This window comes from Rhinopithecus roxellana, chromosome 17 (genome assembly GCF_007565055.1).
Source record: "Rhinopithecus roxellana isolate Shanxi Qingling chromosome 17, ASM756505v1, whole genome shotgun sequence".
Lineage (NCBI taxonomy): Eukaryota > Metazoa > Chordata > Mammalia > Primates > Cercopithecidae > Rhinopithecus > Rhinopithecus roxellana.
In genome coordinates, this window is record NC_044565.1 from 38041465 (window position 1) to 38060831 (window position 19367).

Sequence of the window (19367 nt, forward strand, 5' to 3'; positions counted from 1 at the left end):
ACTCTCTTCTGGCTTGTAGAGTTTCTGCCAAGAGATCTGCTGTTAGTCTGATGGGCTTCCCTTTGTGGGTAACCCAACCTTTCTCTCTGGCTGCCCTTAGGATTCTTTCCTTCATTTCAACTTTGGTGAATCTGGCAATTATGTGTCTTGGATTTGCTCTTTTGGAGGAGTATCTTTGTGGCGTTCTCTGTATTTCCTGAATTTGAATGTTGGCCTGCCCTACTAGGTTGGGGAAGTTCTCCTGGATGATATCCTGAAGAGTGTTTTCCAACTTGGTTCCATTTTCTCCCTCACTTTCAGGCACCCCAATCAGACATAGATTTGGTCTTTTTACATAATCCCATACTTCTTGCAAGCTTTGTTCATTTCTTTTTCTTCTTTTTTCTTTTGGTTTCTCTTCTTCCTTCATTTCATTCATTTGATCCTCAATCGCTGATACTCTTTCTTCCAGTTGATCGAGTCGGTTACTGAAGCTTGTGCATTTGTCACGTACTTCTCGTGTCATGGTTTTCATCTCCGTCATTTAGTTTATGACCTCCTCTGCATTAATTAGTCTAGCTGTCAATTCTTCCACTCTTTTTTCAAGATTTTTAGTTTCTTTGCGCTGGGTACGTAATTCCTCCTTTAGCTCTGAGAAGTTTGATGGACTGAAGCCTTCTTCTCTCATCTCGTCAAAGTCATTCTCTGACCAGCTTTGATCCATTGCTGGCGATGTGCTGCGGTCCTTTGCAGGGGGAGATGCGCTCTTATTTTTTGAATTTCCAGCTTTTCTGCCCTGCATTTTCCCCATCTTTGTGGTTTTATCTGCCTCTGGTCTTTGATGATGGTGATGTACTGATGGGGTTTTGGTATAGGTGTCCTTCCTGTTTGATAGTTTTCCTTCTAACAGTCAGGACCCTCAGCTGTAGGTCTGTTGGAGATTGCTTGAGATCCACTCGAGACCCTGTTTGCCTGGGTATCAGCAGCAGAAGTTGCAGAAGATAGAATATTGCTGAACAGCGAGTGTACCTGTCTGATTCTTACTTTGCAAGCTTCCTCTCAGGGGTGTACTCCACCCTGTGAGGTGTGGGGTGTCAGACTGCCCCTAGTGGGGGATGTCTCCCAGTTAGGCTACTCAGGGGTCAGGGACCCACTTGAGCAGGCAGTCTGTCCCTTCTCAGATCTCAACCTCCGTGTTGGGAGATCCACTGCTCTCTTCAAAGCCGTCAGACAGTCGTTTGCGTCTGCAGAGGTTCTTGCTGCTTCTGTTGTTGTTGTTGTTAACTGTGCCCTGTCCCCAGAGGTGGAGTCTACAGAGACAGGCAGGTTTCCTTGAGCTGCTGTGAGCTCCACCCAGTTCGAGCTTCCCAGCGGCTTTGTTTACCTACTTAAGCCTCAGCAATGGCAGGCGCCCCTCCCCCAGCCTCGCTGCTGCCTTGCGGTTAGATCACAGACTGCTGTGTTAGCAATGAGGGAGGCTCCGTGGGCATGGGACCCTCCCGGCCAGGTGTGGAATATATTCTTCTGGTGTGCCCGTTTGTTTCAAGCGCAGTATTGGGGTGGGAGTCACCCGATTTTCCAGGTGTTGTGTGTCTCAGTTCCCCTAGCTAGGAAAAGGGATTCCCTTCCCCCTTGCGCTTCCCAGGTGAGGCAATGCCTCGCCCTGCTTCAGCTCTCGCTGGTCGGGCTGCAGCAGCTGATCAGCACCGATTGTCCGGCACTCCCTAGTGAGATGACTCCAGTACCTCAGTTGAAAATGCAGAAATCACCGGTCTTCTGTGTCACTCGCGCTGGGAGTTGGAGACTGGAGCTGTTCCTATTCGGCCATCTTGCTCCGCCCCCTGTATTATAATTTCTTTGACTAATGACTTCATTTGTAAGTACATATGAATATATTGCCTTTTTGTCAAACTTAATTACATTGTTGATGGATTAATTATAATCTTTAAAATATATTGAGACATGCTTTTTTACTTACTACATAATATAATCTTGTAGATATCCCATTTGGGTTTGAGAAGAATGTGTATTCTCTGATTTAAGGTTCTCTGGGCTTAACGTGGTGGCTTACACCTGTAATCCCAGCACTTTCCGAGGCTGAGGCGGGTGAATCATGAGGTCAGGAGATGAAGACCATCCTGGCTAACATGGTGTAACCCTGTCCCTACTAAAAATACAAAATATTAGCCAGGTGTGGTGGCAGGTGCCTATAGTCCCAGCTATTCGGGAAGCTGAGGCAGGAGAATGGCGTGATCACAGGAGGCAGAGTTTGCAGTGAGCTGAGATCATGCCACTGCAGTCCAGCCTGGGCAACAGAGCAAGATGCCGTCTCAAAAAAAAAAAAAAAGATAAAAAAGATTTAGGGTTCTCTGATTTAAGTCCTGTGTATTCAATAACTATAACTTTGTAATTATGTTAAGTCTCCTATTTCTTCCTAGTTTTTTCACTGCTTAGACTAGCAAAAATTTAGAGATAACCCTTAAAGTCTCACACAGTGATGGTAGGCTGATCATTTGTTTTAATTCTATTCATGTTTTGCTTTATAGATTTTCGAGTGTATTTTATTAAGTACATTCAAGTTTAGAATTTTTTTATGCACCGAAGATTGAAACTAGGCCCCTTCCTTTCACTGTATACAAAAATTAACTCAAGATGAATTAGAGACTTAAATGTAAAACCTAAACCTATAAATCTCTCAGAAGAAAACCTAGGAAATATTGTTCTGGACATAGGCTCTGGCAAAGACGTCATGACAAAGACTCCACAAGCAATTGCAACAAAAACAAAAATTGACAAATTGGAGGAGTCTCTGCTCAGAGATTTGATGCTTATTTTTCCTCCATAATTTGAAGATATTTTCTCACTGTCTTCTACCTCCCATTGTTGCCAATGAGAAGTCTAGGGTCAGTATTTGTAGTTCCTTTATAGATGATATGTCTTCTCTCTTTTTTTTTTTTAAACTTTTTCTTTTTTTAAACTTTATGTATATATTATTATTATTATTTTATTTTATTTTATTTTTTGCACTTTTAGGTTCAAGGGTACATCAGCTGCTTTGTTACAAGGGTAAATTGCATGTCATGGGTGTCTGGTGTACAGCTTATTTCATCACCCAGGATAACTGTGCTACAGATGAGCACAGTATTTGATAGGTACTTTTTAAATTCACCCTCCTCCCACACTCCAGCCTCAAGTAGGCCCTGGTATCTACTGTTCCCTTCTTTGTGTTCCTGTGTACTCAGTGTTTAGCTCCCACTTATAAGAGACAACATGTGGTATTTGGACTTTTGTTCCTGCATTAATTCTCTTTGGATAGTGGCCACCAACTCCATCCATGTTGCTGCAAAGGACTTAATCTCTTTCTTTTATATGACTGCATAGTATTCCATGGTGTGTATGTGCCACATTTTCTTTATCCTGTCAACCATTGTTGGGCATCTAGGTTGATTCCGTGTCTTTCCTATTGTGAATAGTGAACATACACATCACATATCTTTATGTTAGAACAATTTATATTCCTTTGGGTATGTACCCAGTAATGGGATTGCTGGGTTGAATAGTAGTACTGTTTTAAGTTCTTTGAGAAATCTCCAAACTTCTTTCCACAGTGGCTGAACTAATTTACATTGCCACCAGCAGTGTATAAGTGTTCCCTTTTCTCTGCACCCTTGCCAGCATCTTTTGTTTTTTGACTTTTTAATAATAGCCATTCTGACTGGTATGAGATGGTATCGCATTGTGGTTTTGATTCACATTTCTCTAACGATTAGTGAAGCTGAGGATTTTTCCATATGCTTGTTGGCTGAGTGTTTGTCTTATTTTGAGAAGTGTCTGTTCATATCCTTTCCCCATTTTTTTAGTGGGATTTTAAGTTTTTTGCCTGTTAATTTGTTTAGATTCTTTATAGATTCTGGATATTAGACCTTTGCCAAATGCACAGTTTGAATATTTTCTTATATTCTGTAGGTTATCTGTTTACTTTTTTGATAGTTTCTTTTGCTATGCAGAAACCCTTTAGTTTAATTGGTCTTCCTATTTGTCAATTTTTTGTTTTTGTTGCAATTGCTTGTGGAGTCTGTGTCATGACATCTTTGCCAGGGCCGATGTCCATAATGATATTTCCTAGGTTTTCTTCTAAGGTTTTTATAGTTTTAGATTTTACATTTAAGTCTGTGATTCATCTTGAGTTGATTTTTGTATATAGTGAAAGGAAGGGGTCTAGTTTAAATCATCTGTATATGACTGTCCAGTTATTCCAGTATCATTTATTAAATAGGAAGTCATTTCCCCATTACTGCTATTGTCTGTCTTGTCAAAGATCAGATGGTTGGTTGCAGGTGTTTGGCTTTATTTCTAAGTTCTCTTGTTGCAGGAAGTCAGGGACTCCAAATGGAGGGACCGGCTAAAGCTGCAGCAGAAGAACTTAAATTGTGAAGATTTCATGCACATTTATTAGTTCCCCAAATGAATACTTTTATAATTTCTGACGCCTGTCTTTACTGCAATCTCTGAACATAAATTATGAACATTTCATGGATACTTATCACTTCGCCAATCAATACCCTTGTGATTTCCTATGCCTGTCTTTACTTTAATCTCTTAATCCCGTCGTCTTTGTAAGCTGAGGAGGATATATGTCACCTCAGGACCCTGTGATGATTGTGTTAACTGCACAAGTTGTTTGTAAAGCATGTGTGTTTGAATGATATGAAATCTGGGCATCTTGAAAAAAGAACAGGATAACAGCAATGTTCAGGGAACAAGAGAGATAAGACTTCTGACTGCCGGTGAGCTGGACGGAACAGAGCCATATTTCTCTTGCTTCAAAGGCAAATAGGAGAAATATCACTGAATTCTTTTTCTCAGCAAGGATCATCCCTGAGAAAGAGAATGCGCCCTGAGGGTAGGTCTATAGATGGCCCCCTTAAGGCAGCCGCCTTTTACGGTCAAAGCCCAAGGGATGAAATAAGTCCCGGTCTCCTGTAGCGCTTCCAGGCTTATTAGGACGAGGAAATTCCCACCTAATAAATTTTGGTCAGTCAGGTTGTCTGCTCTCAAACCCTGTTTCCTGATAAGATGTTATCAATGACAATGCGTGCCTGAAACTTCATTAGCAATTTTAATTTCGCCCCATCTGGTGGTCCTGGGATCTCGCCCTGCTCTGTGACCCACACCCTATTTGTGCACTCCCTCCCCTTTTGATAATCGCTAATAAAAACTTGCTGGTTTTACAGCTCAGGAAGCATCATGGAACCTGCTGATGTGTGATGTCTCTCCCGGACACCCAACTTTAAAATTTCTCTCTCTTGTACTCTTTCCCTTTATTTATCAAACCAGCCGAGATGCTTAGGGAATAGAAAAGAGCCCACAATAAATATCGGGGGTGGGGTTTTCCCCCAATATTCTCTAATCTGTTCCATTGGTTTATGTGTCTGTTTTTGTACCAGTACCATGCTGCTTTGTTTACTGTAGCTTTGTAGGAATTTGAAGTGGATAACCTGATGCCTCCAACTTTGTTCTTTTTGTTTAGAATTGCTTTGGGTATTCAGGGTTTTTTTTTGGTTCCATATAAGTTTTCTTTTCTTTTTCTTTCTTTCTTTTTTTTTTTTTTAATTTTGAGTTGCCGTTTCACTTTTGTTGCCCAGGCTGGAGTGCAATGGTGCGATCTCGGCTCACTGCAACCTCTGCCTTCCATATTCAAGCGATTCTTCTGCCTCAGCTTCCCAGGTAGCTGGGATTACAGGCACCTGCCACCATGCCCAACTAATGTTTTGTATTTTTTTTTTTTTAAGTAGAGATGGGGTTTCACCATGTTGGCCAGGCTGGTCTCGAACTCCTGACCTAAGGTGATCCACCCACCTCAGCCTCCCAAAGTATTCCTGAGTATTTTATTCTTTTTGTGGCTATTGTGAATGGAATTGTATTCTTGATTTGACTCTCAGCTTGGACATTATTGGTGCACAGAAATGCAACTCATTTTTGCACTAATTTTGTATCCTGCAACTTTGCCAAAGCTGTTTATCAGATCTAGGAGTCTTTGGGCAGAGACTACGGGATTTTGTAGGTATAGAATCATATCATCTGAGAAGGGAGATAGTTTGACTTCCTCTCATCCTATTTAGTAATAGATGCCTTTTATTTCTTTCTTGTCTGGAAGCTTTTAATTTTCTTTCTTTTTTTTTTTTGGCAGTCTCACTCTGTTGCCCAGGCTGGAATGCAGTGGCACAATCTCAGCTCACTGCAACCTCTGCCTCGTGAGTTCAAGCAATTCTTGTGCCTCAGCCTCCTGAGTAGCTGGGAATACAGGCACCCACCACTACACCTGGCTCATTTTTGTATTTTTAGTAGAGTTGGGGTTTCACTGTGTTGCCTAGCCTGGTCTTGAACTTTTGGCCTCAAGTGGTAAAACCATCTCAGCCTCCCACAGTGCTGGGATTACAGGCATGAGCTACCGCACCCAGCCTAATTTTCTTTTTTTGTTCATTTCTGCATTTCCATTACAAATGTGAATATTTTAAATTACCTTTTTATGTCTCCTGGCTGATATACCTTGTTTCTTTTGTGTTGATTGTCTCATATCGTTTCTCATCTCTGGAAATTCTCAAGCATTAACTTAATTCCCTGTGTAGTCATATTAGACTTTCCATATTTTCTCATTTGCTTAGCCTCTCTTTATATTTTTAATTTCTTTTTCCTCTGCAACATTCTGTGTTATTCCTGACTTATACATAATTTATGCACTTTTATTTCACCAATTCTTTCTTCAAATGTGTCAAATTGACTGAGCACAGTGGCTCACACCTGTAGTCCCAGCATTTTGGGAGGCTGAGGCAGGCAGATCACGAGGTCAAGAGATCGAGACCATCCTGGCCAACATGGTGAAACCCCATCTCTACTAAAAATACAAAAATTATCTGGGCATGGTGGTGCACACCTACTCCCAAGCTACTCAGGAGGCTGAGCCAGGAGAATCGCTTGAACCAGTGAGGTGGAGGTTGCAGTGAGCCGAGATCACGCCACTGCACTCCAGCCTGGCGACAGAGCAAGACTCTGTCTCAAAATATAAATATATATATACATATATTTATATATATGGATAATTAGTATTGCCAGATAGTTACAATGGAATGGGGACAAATGCAAAATTGCAGTGAATGCATGGACAAATAGTACAATTTGCTAATCTTCTGACCTCTTCCTTAGTATATCTCACCTCCACTGAATATATAATGAATCAATAAGCTTCCTAGTACAAGACACTCTTCATTCACAAAAATAAACACAATTGCCTTTTGATTTCTATATCTGAGAGGGATTCAGGCAAATACAGGAGGTACTAACAAGAAGAGGCAACATATTTTCTAAGCTATCATCGTCAGCAGTGTCTACTTGGGTTTATGTTTATTCTTGAATGTTATACTTAAGGCCTCCACAGGCTCTGAGCCTCAGCCCCTCCTAAATGTAGTAACTTTTCATATATGGAAGATCCTAGTAGGCCAGATCCCTTCTGTCTGAAAATATTTTTCCAATTAGAAGGACAAAAACAGTATCATGTAAATATGTTAAATAAACAGCTCTTCTCTTTTATATATTCTTGTTCACAACTAACATAACATTTTTTTCTGCCTTGTAGGTACCAGAGATTTGAAAAGGCATTTCTCCTAGCTGTTGACATTGGTGCTCGTGACCTCTTTATGGTGAGTCATTTTCGGAGATGATTTTGTACCTTCAGTTCTAAGGCTGAGTAAGTTGTCAGCTTTTGTGACCATTAAAAAGGATTAGTGTCATTTTGCAGGCTTAGACACATGGCAGGAAAGCATTATTCCATCTTGACTTGCAGGTTTGCTTTCGTGAAACTGGTCATTAGCCATCTAGTATCTTTTGATTTGTTGACATTTTCTTTGCTGGCTCCAATGGATCTTTTATGTTTTCTAAGAATTTATAATTCTTGAACTTTTCTCCTCATGTATCTTGATGCAAGGATATGACACCTATCTATCTAATAATCTTAAATGTCTTTCTAATCCATTCTCTGAAGAAAAGCTATAGAATCCAGGACATAGGGCAAAACATATCCCACAGATCTTGAATGTGCTCAGTTTGTCCCTTAGATTTTAGTGTAGAGTAACAAAGTAGGAATGTTCTCACATGTAATTTTTAAGTAACTATAGTACAAAGTGGATCCAAGAGGTTAAATTCACATATACTCTGGCTCTCCCATTTGTTAGCTACAGAATAGTAAAACTGACCAGTTTCTTACAAATCCTTATACTCTGTATCAGGTCTCTGTTTTATAAGATCTTGCACCACAGTGCCACATTGAGATCAAATGAACAAAGGAAAAGTCCTTTCCTGGTTTCCCAGCATATTCTGTTAGACAGCAATTTCATTGTTTTCACAGAAACAACAGAGCAAAAAGTTCTTGAAAGAAGAAATAGTTCTAGAAGGTGCTTTTTCCTGAATCTTTTGCACAATTAAGACATTTTATAGTTTAAGCTTTGATGTTTCAGATATTCTGTTATATAGCAATTACATTGCTGTCACAAACAATAGAGCAAAAGCCTCTTGAAAGCAAGAAATATTTCTAGAAGGTGCTTTTCCAGAATCTTTTGCACAGTGAAGTCATTCTGTAGTTTAAATTAAGCTTTGATGTTTTAGATAATATTATGGATTCATCACATTAAATCAGTCCTCTTTGGATTGAGTTTGATATTTAAATTCTAATTGTATGTCATTCAATTAATTATACTTTTATTGATCATTAAAAATCTAATTTCAAAAGTGTGAACATTCTTTTATTCGTCATCTGCATTTTGTGATGTCTAACTGAGCACGCATATTACATTGAGGGAAGGTTTTATTATTTTCATCAAAATCTATACATGCAGAGATCACAGTGTCAGAAAAGTAATTACACCCTTTAGATTTTCCAGCCCCATTAACTTTTTTCCTTATTTCCACCTTTTTACCTTTGCCACTTACCTCAATAATGGTAGATTTTACCCATATTTCTTTATTTTTTATGTCTATAGTTTCAGTCTTTTTTCTAGCCACGATAAGAACTAAAGAGATGTATATTTAAATGTTTGGTGCCTGGTAAAATTTATCTCTCAAGGTATTATGTTCTGTAATTTCTAATATTGTAATAATTACAAACATTATGAAAGGCACCTTCTAAACTTTTCTCAAATCATACCTGTTTCAGCTTTCAGTCTCAGTTTAGCCAATGACAATATGAAGTATCCAGGTTAGTTCAAATCACCTTCATCCAATAGCCTTTCTACTGATAGGCTAACCCTAACCTATGAGGATTTTTACATAAAAAAGATGAAAATATAAAATAAGGATAGTATAGAAGTCGTTTTACTGTCTTTTATTTGCAAAAGCAAACAGTCGTTATTCAGAATGCTGCATTGTTACTCTTCATGCATAACTTTATTTATAGCCTATGGTCTGCTTTAAAGAAGCTCAAAATATTAAGGGCATTAAAGCCTCAAAGTTCTGTTTAAGCTCATGAATCTACTGTATACATTTAAAGTTCCATGTAGAAATTGCCTAAAAGAATTTCTTTTTTAAATAGATTGATTCTTACTATCTAAATTTCATCTAGCCAGAGGTCTGTAGCCTATAGACTGAAAAATGTTACCTCTTTTGAAATTAAAAGCTTGTAAAATAAACAGGATTATTCCTACTTATACATGATTTTCTACCCTTGAGTTATCTCTTGGTAAAAGACTAAAAATAATAACACGTGAATCACAATGCGATCACATAAAAGTGTATCAGTTAACCTGAAAATAGTCCTTTTGCATTAGCATATTATCAGTGGTAAAAAGTTACAAGACATACAACATAAGAAAGTTGATATGGCTGGAAAGCAGAGAAACTAAAGGGACTTACATTCCATATAAAGGAGTTAGAATTTATCTCAAAAGCAATAAGAAGTTACTAAATCATTTTAAACAGAAGAGTGATATTATCAGTATTTTGGCTAGGAAACTTTTCCTATAAAGGGCCAGGTAGCAAATAGTTTAGGCTTGTTTCTTGCACGCTTTATTGACTGACTGACTGACTGACTGATTGATTGATTGAGTCAGGGTCTTGGTTTTTCACCTAGGTTGGAATGCAGTGGTGTGATCATAGCTCACTATAACCTTGAACTCCTGGGCTCAAGCAATCCTCCTCTCTTAGCCTCCGAAGGAGCTAAGACTACAAGCATGTGCCACCATGCTTGGTTAAGTTTTGTAAATATTTTAGCTTTTTTACAAGCCATATGGGCTCTGTTGCACCTACTTAGCTCTGCCATTATAGAGCAAAAGCAGGCACAGTCAATACATACACAAATAAGTTTGGCTGTGTTCCAATAAAAGTTCATATATGGACACTGAAATTTGATGTCACATAAAACTGTTCCTGTAATTTTTTTTTTTTTCCCAAAAACCATTCTTAGTTTGGGTTAGACTTGGATGGCGGGTCACAGTTTGCTGATTCCTTGTTTACAGTATGATCATGTAAGGCTGCACTGTAGAAAATAAACTGAAAAGAGACAAGGCTTCTAGGTACAAGTGTGAAGTAAACAAAGAGGTGGGTTCTTTCAGATCCATTTCCTCAGGTCCAGCACCCTCATAGTAATTTTCTTATATTTAAGTCCTGTTGATTCAACTCCAAGCTCTCTCAGTTATTAGCTGCATAATTTTGTATAATTTACCTAACTGTTTGCTTTCATTTTATTACCTGTGGTGATGATAATGCATAAATCCCTAGTGTGCTTTAAGTATCAAATGAATTAATAATATATATGAAGTGCCTGGCATATTGTAATGACTTAAGAACTACAGTTCTAGTATATATTTTATATTACTCACTTTTCAGATATTTAGGTAGTACTACATTTTACATTATTTATACATTTGTCAGATTAACAATGCTGGAATTTAGGTAACTATTGATATTTAGGTGTTTAAAACTAACTAGTCTCTACCTGAGAGATTGGAATTGAATCAAGGCAGCCTATTTCAGACTACATACTCAATCACTGTGGTATATAGCCTAGAAATAGATTCATATGCATATATATTAATTTAGTATACAGTAGAGGTAGCATTTCAAATCAGTGGGGGAAAGCTTCAATAAGTTGTATTGGTCCAACAGACTCAACATATGCCATACAAAGGGTTAATACACCTAATATACAAAACCAATAATCAGTATAAAGTAAAACACCCCAGTGAAAAGCTAGCAAAAGTCAGGCCAGGTGCAGTGGCTCATACCTGTAATCCCGGAACTTTGGGTGGCCAAGGTGGGCGGATCACCTGAGGTCAGGAGTTCGAGACCAGCCTGGCCAACATGGTGAAACCCCATCTCTACTTAAAAAAAAAAAAAAAAAAAAAAAAAAAAAAAAATATATATATATAGACACACACACACACAAATTAGCTGGGCATGGTGGCAGGCTGTAATCCCAGCTACTTGGGAGACTGAGGCAGGAGAATCACTTGAACCCAGGAGGCGTAGGTTGCAGTGAGCCGAGATCGAGCCACTGTCGATCAACAGAGCACAACTCCATCTCGGGGGGAAAAAAAAAAAGCTAGCAAATTCACAATCAGGCAAGTCACAAAATAAGAAATACAGATGACAATTAAACACACAGAAAAATGTTAATCTCTTTCTCTGTGAGTGAAAGAATAGTTTGGGCTAAGGTATCCAGAAACAGGCAGTCTGAAGCAGTTCATAGGAGGGTACATTGGTAAGCTTTTCTTGATAGCCTTATCAAAAATCATGTGACCGTATATAGGAGCGTTTATTTGTGGACTTTCTGTTTTATTCCAGTGGTCTACATGTCTGTTTTTGTGCCACACCACATTATTTTGTTTACAGTACCTTTATATTAAGTTTTGAAATCAGAAAGTATGAGTCCTCCAACACTGTTCTTGTTTTTCCAGACTATTTTGGATATCTGGGGTCCCTTCGGACCCATGTAAATTTTAGGATGGTTTTCTATTTCTGCAAAAACAGATATTGGAATTTTGATATAATTGCATTGAGTCTGTTGGTCACTTTGGGTAATATTGACATCCTAACAATATTAAATCCTCCAATCCAACTTCAGTACTATGTTGAATAGATGTGGTAAAAGTGGGTATATTTGTCTTGTTGCTGATCTTAGAGGAAAAGTTTTGAGTATTTCACCACTGAGTATGATGAATGGTGGGTTTTTCGTATATAGATTTTATTGTCGAGTTAGTTTTCTTCTACCCTAGTTTGTTGAGTGTTTTTATCATGAAAGGATGTTGAATTTTTGTCAAATGCTTTTTCTACCTCAATTGAGATGGTTATGTGGGTTTTTCTACCTTTATTCATGTTATATCACATAAATTAATTTTCATATGTTGAACCATTCTTGCCTTCCAAGAATAAATCTTACTTGGTCATGATGTATAATCCTATTAATATGCTACTGAGTTCAGTTTGCTAGTATTTTGTTGAAGATTTGTGCATTAATGTTGATGAGGGATATTGGTCTATGGTTTTGTTATTTTTTTTTTTTTTTGTATTGTTTTTGTTCAACTTTTGTAGTATGGTAATACTGGCCTTATAGAATGAGTTAGGAATTAGTATTATTTTCTCTTTAAGTGTTTGGTAGAATTTACCAGTGAAGCTATCAGGGGTAGGGCTTTTCTTTGTCAGGACATGTTTGATTACTGACTCAATCTCATTATTTCTCAGTCTATTTAGATTGTCTACTACTTTCTGATTTATTTCTAACAGGCTTTGTGTTTTTAGTAATTTGTCCATTTCACCTAGTTAGCCAATTTGTTGGCATAAAATTGTTCATTGTACTATCTTATCCTTTTTATTTCTATAGAATCAGTAATAATGTCCCTATTTTCAGTTTTGATTTTAGTAATTTGAGATTTTTCTAGTTTTTTGTTTGTTTGTTTGTTTTTTAGGTAATTAGATACAGGTTTGTCAATTTTGTTGACACTTTTCAAATAATTTTTGGTTTACTAATTTTTTTCTACTGTTTTTCTACTGTCTATTTTGTTGATCTCTGCTCCAATATTTATTATTTCCTTTTCTAGCTTTGGGTGTAGTTTTTTTTTTCCTTTTTCTAGTTCCTTAAATTGTAATGCTAGGTAGTTGGTTTCAGATCTTGCTTTTTAATGTAATCCTTTATAAGTATAAATATCTCTTTACCATTACTTTCACTGTGTCAGATAAGTTTTGATATGTTGTGTTTTCATTTTTATTTGTCTCTTAGCATTTTCTAATTTCTCTTGTGGTTTCTTTTTAAATCTGTTAGTTGTCTGAGAGTGTTATTTACATAATTTCAAGAAGTCAGGTAGCATGATGCCTCCAACTTTGTTCTTTTTGCTTAGGATTATCTTGGCAATGAGGGCTCTTTTTTGATTCCATGTAAAATTTAAAGTAGTTTTTTTCTAATTCTGTGACAAAACTCATTGGTAGCTTGATGGGATGGCATTGAATCTATAAATTTCCTTGGGCAGTATGGCCATTTTCGTGATACTGATTCTTCCTATCCATGAGCATTGAATGTTTTCCCTTTGTGTCCTCTCTTATTTCCCTGAGCAGTGGTTTGTAGTTCTCCTTGAAGAGGTCCTTCACATTCCTTGTAAGTTGTATTCCTAGGTATTTTATTCTCTTTGTAGCAATTGTGAATGGGAGTTCACCCATGATTTAGCTCTCTGTTTGTCTATTATTGGTGTATAGGAATGCTTGTGATTTTTACACATTGGTTTTGTATCCCAAGACTTTGCTGAAGTTGCTTATCAGCTTAAGGAGATTTTGGGCTGAGATGATGGGGTTTTCTAAATATACAATCATGTCATCTGCAAACAGGGACAATTTGACTCCCTCTTCCTATTCGATTGTCCTTTCTTTCTCTCTTGTCTGATTGCCCTCACCAGAACTTCTAACACTATGTTGAATAGGAGTGGTGAGAGACGGCATCCTTGTCTTGTGCTGGGTTTCCAAGGGAATGCTTCCAGCTTTTGCCCATTTTGTATGGTACTGGCTGTGGGTTTGTCACAAATAGGTCTTTTTATTTTGAGATATGTTACAGTAATACCTAGTTCACTGAAAGTTTTTAGCATGAAGTGATGTTGAATTCTATGGAAGGCCTTTTCTGCATCTATTGAAATAATCATGTGGGTTTTTTCATTGGTTCTGTTTATCTGATGCATTACGTTTACTGATTTGCATATGTGGAACCAGCCTTTCATCCCAGGGATAAAGCTGACTTGATCATGGTGGATAAGCTTTTTGATGTGCTGCTGGATTTGGTTTGCCAGTATTTTATTGAGGATTTTTACATTGATGTTCATCAAAGGATATTGGACTGAAATTTTCTTTTTTTGTTGTGACTCTGCCAGGTTTTGAAATCAGGTTAATGCTGGCCTGCCTCATAAAATGAGTTAGGGGGGAGTCCCTCTTTTTCTATTGTTTGGAATCATTTCAGAAGGAATGGTACCAGCTCCTCTTTTTACCTCTGGTAGAATTCAGCTGTGAATCTGTCTGGTCCTGGGCCTTTTTTGGTTGGTAGGCTATTAAGTATTGCCTCAATTTCAGAACTTGTTATTGGTCTATTCAGGGATTTGACTTCTTCCTGGTTTAGTCTTGGGAGGGTGTATCCAGGAATTTATCCATTTCTTCTAGATTTTCTAGTTTATTTGAGTAGAGGTGTTTATAGTATTCTCTGATGGTAGTTTGTATTTCTGTGGGATCAGTGAAGATATCTCCTTTATCATTTTTTATTATATCTATTTGATTCTTCTCTCTTTTGTTTATTAGTCTGGCTAGCGGTGTATCTATTTTGTTAATCTTTTCAAAAAAAATCCAGTTCCTGGATTCATTGATTTTTGAAGGGTCGTTTGTGTGTCTATCTCCTTCAGTATGCCTTATGAAGTTCTTGTGCTGTGTTTTTCATCTCTATCAGGTCATTTATGTTCTTCTCAAAACTGGTTATTCTAGTTAGCAATTCCTCTAACCTTTTTTTCAAGGTTCTTAGCTTCCTTGCATTGGGTTAGAACATGCTCCTTTAGCGCAGTGGAGTTTGTTATTACCCACCTTCTGAAGCCTACTTCTGTCAATTCGTCACACTCATTCTCCATCCACTTTGTTCCCTTGCTGGTGAGGAGTTGTGATCCTTTGGAGGAGAAGAGGCATTCTGGTTTTTGGAATGTTCAGCCTTTTTGCCCTGGTTTTTCCTCATCTTCGTGGATTTATCTACCTTTGGTCTTGGATGCTGGTGACCTTCGGATGGGGTTTTTGTGTGGACGTCTTTTTTGTTGATGTTGATGCTATTCCTTTCTGTTAGTTTTCTAATAGGTCCTACTGCAGGTCTGCTGGAGTTTGCCTGAGTGTCACCAGCAGAGGCTGCAGAACAGCAAAGATTATTGCCTGTTCCTTCGTCTGGATACTTCGTCCCAGAGGGGCATCCATCAGATGCCAGCTGGAGCTCTCTTGTATGAGGTGGCTATTAACCCCTGCTGGGAGGTATCTCCCTGTCAGGAGGCACGGGGGTCAGGGACACACTTGAGGAGGCAGTCTGTCCCTTAGAGCTCAAGCGCTATGCTGGGAGCTCCACTGCTCTCTTCAGAGTTAGCAGGCAGGAATGTTTAAGTCTGCTGAAGCTGTGCCCAAAGCCACCCTTTCCCCCAGGTGCTCTGTCCCAGGGAGATGGGAGTTTTATCTATAAGCCCCTGACTGTGGCTGCTGCCTTTCTTTCAGAGACGCCCTGCCCAGAGAGGAGAAATCTAGGGAGGCAGTCTGGCTACAGCAGCTTTGCTGAGCTGCGGTGGGCTCTGCCCATTTTGAACTTCCGGGCAGCTTTGTTTACACTGTGAGGGGAAAACTGCCTAATCAAGCCTTAGTAATTGTGGATGCCGCTCCTCCCACCAGGATCGAGTGTACCAGGTGGACTTCAAACTGCTGTGCTGGCAGCAAGAATTTCAAGCTAGTGGATCTTAGCTTGCCGGGCTCCATGGCGGTGGGATCCGCTGAGCTAGACCACCTGGCTCCCTGACTTCAGCCCCCTTTCCAGGGAAGTAAACGGTTGTGTCTCATGGCATTCCAGGCGCCACTGCAGTATGAAAAAAAAAAAAAAAAAAAAAAACTCCTGCAGCTAGCTTGGTGTCTTCCCAAACAACCGCCCGGTTTTGTACTTGAAACCCAGGGCCCTGGTAGTGTAGGCACCCAACGGAATCTCCTGATCTGCAGGTTGTGAAAACCATGGGAAAAGCGTAGTATCTGGGCCGAAATGCACCCTTCCTCACGGTATAGTCCCTCATAGCACAGTCCCTCATGACTTCCCTTGGCTAGGGGAGGGAGTTCCCCAACCCCTTGTGCTTCCTGGGTGAGGTGATGCCCCACCCAGCTTTGCTCGCCTTCCGTGGGCTTCACCCACCATCTAACCAGTCTCAATTTGATGAGCCAGCTACCTCAGTTGGAAATGCAGAAATCACCCGCCTTCTGTGTTGATCTCACTGGGAGCTGCAGGCTGGAGCTGTTCCTATTCAGCCATCTTGCCAGCCACCCATATATCACATTTTTTAAATACAGTCAACCACTGATGAAGACTTAGGTTGATTCCATGACTTTACTATTGTGAATAATACTGCAATAAACATATGAGTGCAAGTGTCTTTTTTATATAATGATTTCTTTTCCTTTGGGTAGATGCCCAGTTGCGGGATTGCTGGGTTGAATGGTAGTTTCATTTTTATTTCTTTGTAAAACATCTATAGTGTTTTCTATAGAGGTGGTATTAATTCACATTCCCACCAACAATGTACAAGGGCTCCCTTTACTCCATATCCCTGCCTGTATCTGGTTTTGTTTTTTTGTGTTTGTTTTTGACTTTTTACTAATAGCCATTCTGAGTCATGTAAGATGAAATGTGTTGTTTTAATTTGAATTTCTCTGATAATTAGTGATGTTGAGCATTTTTTCATATGTTTGTTGACTGCTTATATGTCTTCTTTTGAGAAATGTCTATGTCTTTTGCCCACTTTTTTTTTTTTTTTTTTTTTTTTGAGACGGAGTCTTGCTCTGCCGCCCAGGCTGGAGTGCAGTGGCCGGCTCTCAGCTCACTGCAAGCTCCGCCTCCCGGGTTCACGCCATTCTCCTGTCTCAGCCTCCCGAGTAGCTGGGACTACAGGCGCCCGCCTCGTCGCCCGGCTAGTTTTTGTATTTTTTAGTAGAGACGGGGTTTCACCGTATTAGCCAGGATGGTCTCGATCTCCTGACCTCGTGATCCGCCCGTCTCGGCCTCCCAAAGTGCTGGGATTACAGGCTTGAGCCACCGCGCCCGGCCCTTTTGCCCACTTTTAATGCGATTGTTTGTTCTTTTCTCTTGCGGGGTTGTTTACCAAGGCCTTCTTTAGCATCCCCATTGCCCCAGAGAGTCAAGATCAATTTGCATTCATCTGGGAAAAGACAGCAATGCATCTTTACTGTCTTGCCCACAGTGTTTTCTTAGCCCCACTGTCTGCTGTGGCCAAAGGCCCTCCAACCTCAGTCAGTGGACCACTCCAGAGGGGTATGTATTTTCCATTATACTGATGATAACATGCTAACTTCTGAGTCTTTTTCTAGCTTAGAAACTGCCGCCCCCACCTTGCTGTCTCACTTGACCTACAGAGGGACAGTGGGTGGTCAATACAAAGTCCAGGGTCCGGGTGTATCAAATACCTGGATGTCATCTAGTGGGGTGAGACTAAATTTATTCAGTCTACTATTATAGAATAAGGTACAGGCCAACCCATATCCTACCACACCAGAGCAGTAGCAAACCTTCTTAGGCCTTCTAGGGTATTGGTTTCCTTTTATTTCCACATTTGGTACAATTCCTTAGGCCCCTAGATGGCTTAGTCAAGAAGGAGGAACACTGGAACTGGTCCACAAGAGAGGATGTGGCCTTGAACAAGCTAAAATCGCCGTGAAATAAATGCAGGCCTTGGAAGTTCTAGTGCAGGGATAGACTTGTGAATTGGAGGTAGCCAGTTACTCTGAGGGGCTTGGGTAGGGCCTGTGGGAAACACATGGACATATACATGTGCCTCTAGGATTCTGGTCCCATCTATTGAAGTGACTACTTTGGGGTGTATACCCTGACCCCGCTCAGAAAACTGGCTTCTGATTTTGTGGCCCTCACCCAGGAACTGACTTAGAACAAGAAGACAGCCACCATTGTAAAATGGCGGAGACTAAAACAAAATATTGCCATATGTTTACAGGTCATGTTCCCAAGGACATGAAACAAGATGGAGGCCTGTAGCCAAGTTTGTTACTGATCATTTTGTTGGGCTGGCTTGAACAGCAGTCTTACGGGGTCCTAGGTCTGCATCCTAACCTAAGGTACCCTTTCTTCTGACAGAACCATACAGAAAGACACACAAAGCACACCAGATTGTCTACAACTTGAGACCAACCTCACAAATCCTTTTTCATTAAAACTTTACAGAGAATATTAGCAACTATCCTTATTTATCTCTTTTACTAGTTTGCACATGGAGAAAGACGCCAAAAGCCCAACTGGTAAGAAATTTTTACCCTTTTGTTGGCATATCAGGCTTCTGGGTTCCCTTCCTTCTAGCTCAAGTCTAAACCAAGCATATTAATGGTTGGCAAATTAATTTTTCCCAAGTTGGAAGAACATTATAAAAGAGAAGCCATTTTAAACCATGAAAGAAGGAAAAACACCATAGAAAAGTTTGGTAGTTTCAATTAGGGTTGTGAACAGCTATTTCCTATTCCTACGGGGAATGGTGTTTCCCTATTTCTTCCCCTTTCCTATTTTCTCTTTTGGCCTACTATAAGTGACATATTGCTTATCTTTGATATTCTCTGATGCTTGCAGAGCTGCCCGCTTCTCAGCTGTGGTTAGGGTTTGGCTTAGGAGCAGCATAACATCCTTCTATGAGAGGTCAAATACCTGAGTTAAAATTTTGGAAAGCTTCTATATACCTATCAGAGTCGTCAGAAAATTGACCTAAGTCTCCCTTTATTTGCCTAAGGTCCTGTAATGACAAGGGAATTTGAAGGGCCCCCAAATGAGGGGGATCATCAGGTGGTTCCCTTGGAAGTTGCTTCTCTGATTTTGGAGAATTATTCTTTTTGGGCCTGCCTGATATGATTGCTAAAAGCACTAGGTTGATTTTGTAATACTTGCAAAGATCTAGTAAAAAGGCCATGCCCTTGTGTAAAAGAAAATAAGCTGCTTTTTCTTTAAAATCTCAGGGTGAAAGAAGTCCCAGTGCTTCAGAATTCACTCCAAGGGAGTGCAGGCTTAAGATAGTACCCATCTAGAAAGAAAAGTGAAAGAAAAAAAAAAGGTATCCCTTTGTCTCCTTCCTTTTGGTGTGACT

General features: G+C 39.5%; 1 protein-coding gene across 1 annotated transcript in view; it reads left to right on the plus strand.

The window, feature by feature from the left end:
• WDPCP (WD repeat containing planar cell polarity effector) overlaps positions 1–19367 on the plus strand; it is a 473258-nt gene that overhangs the window by 265601 nt on the left and 188290 nt on the right. The window contains 1 exon segment of the mRNA XM_030920555.1: positions 7613–7676. Within this exon segment, the coding sequence (XP_030776415.1) occupies positions 7613–7676 (64 nt within the window).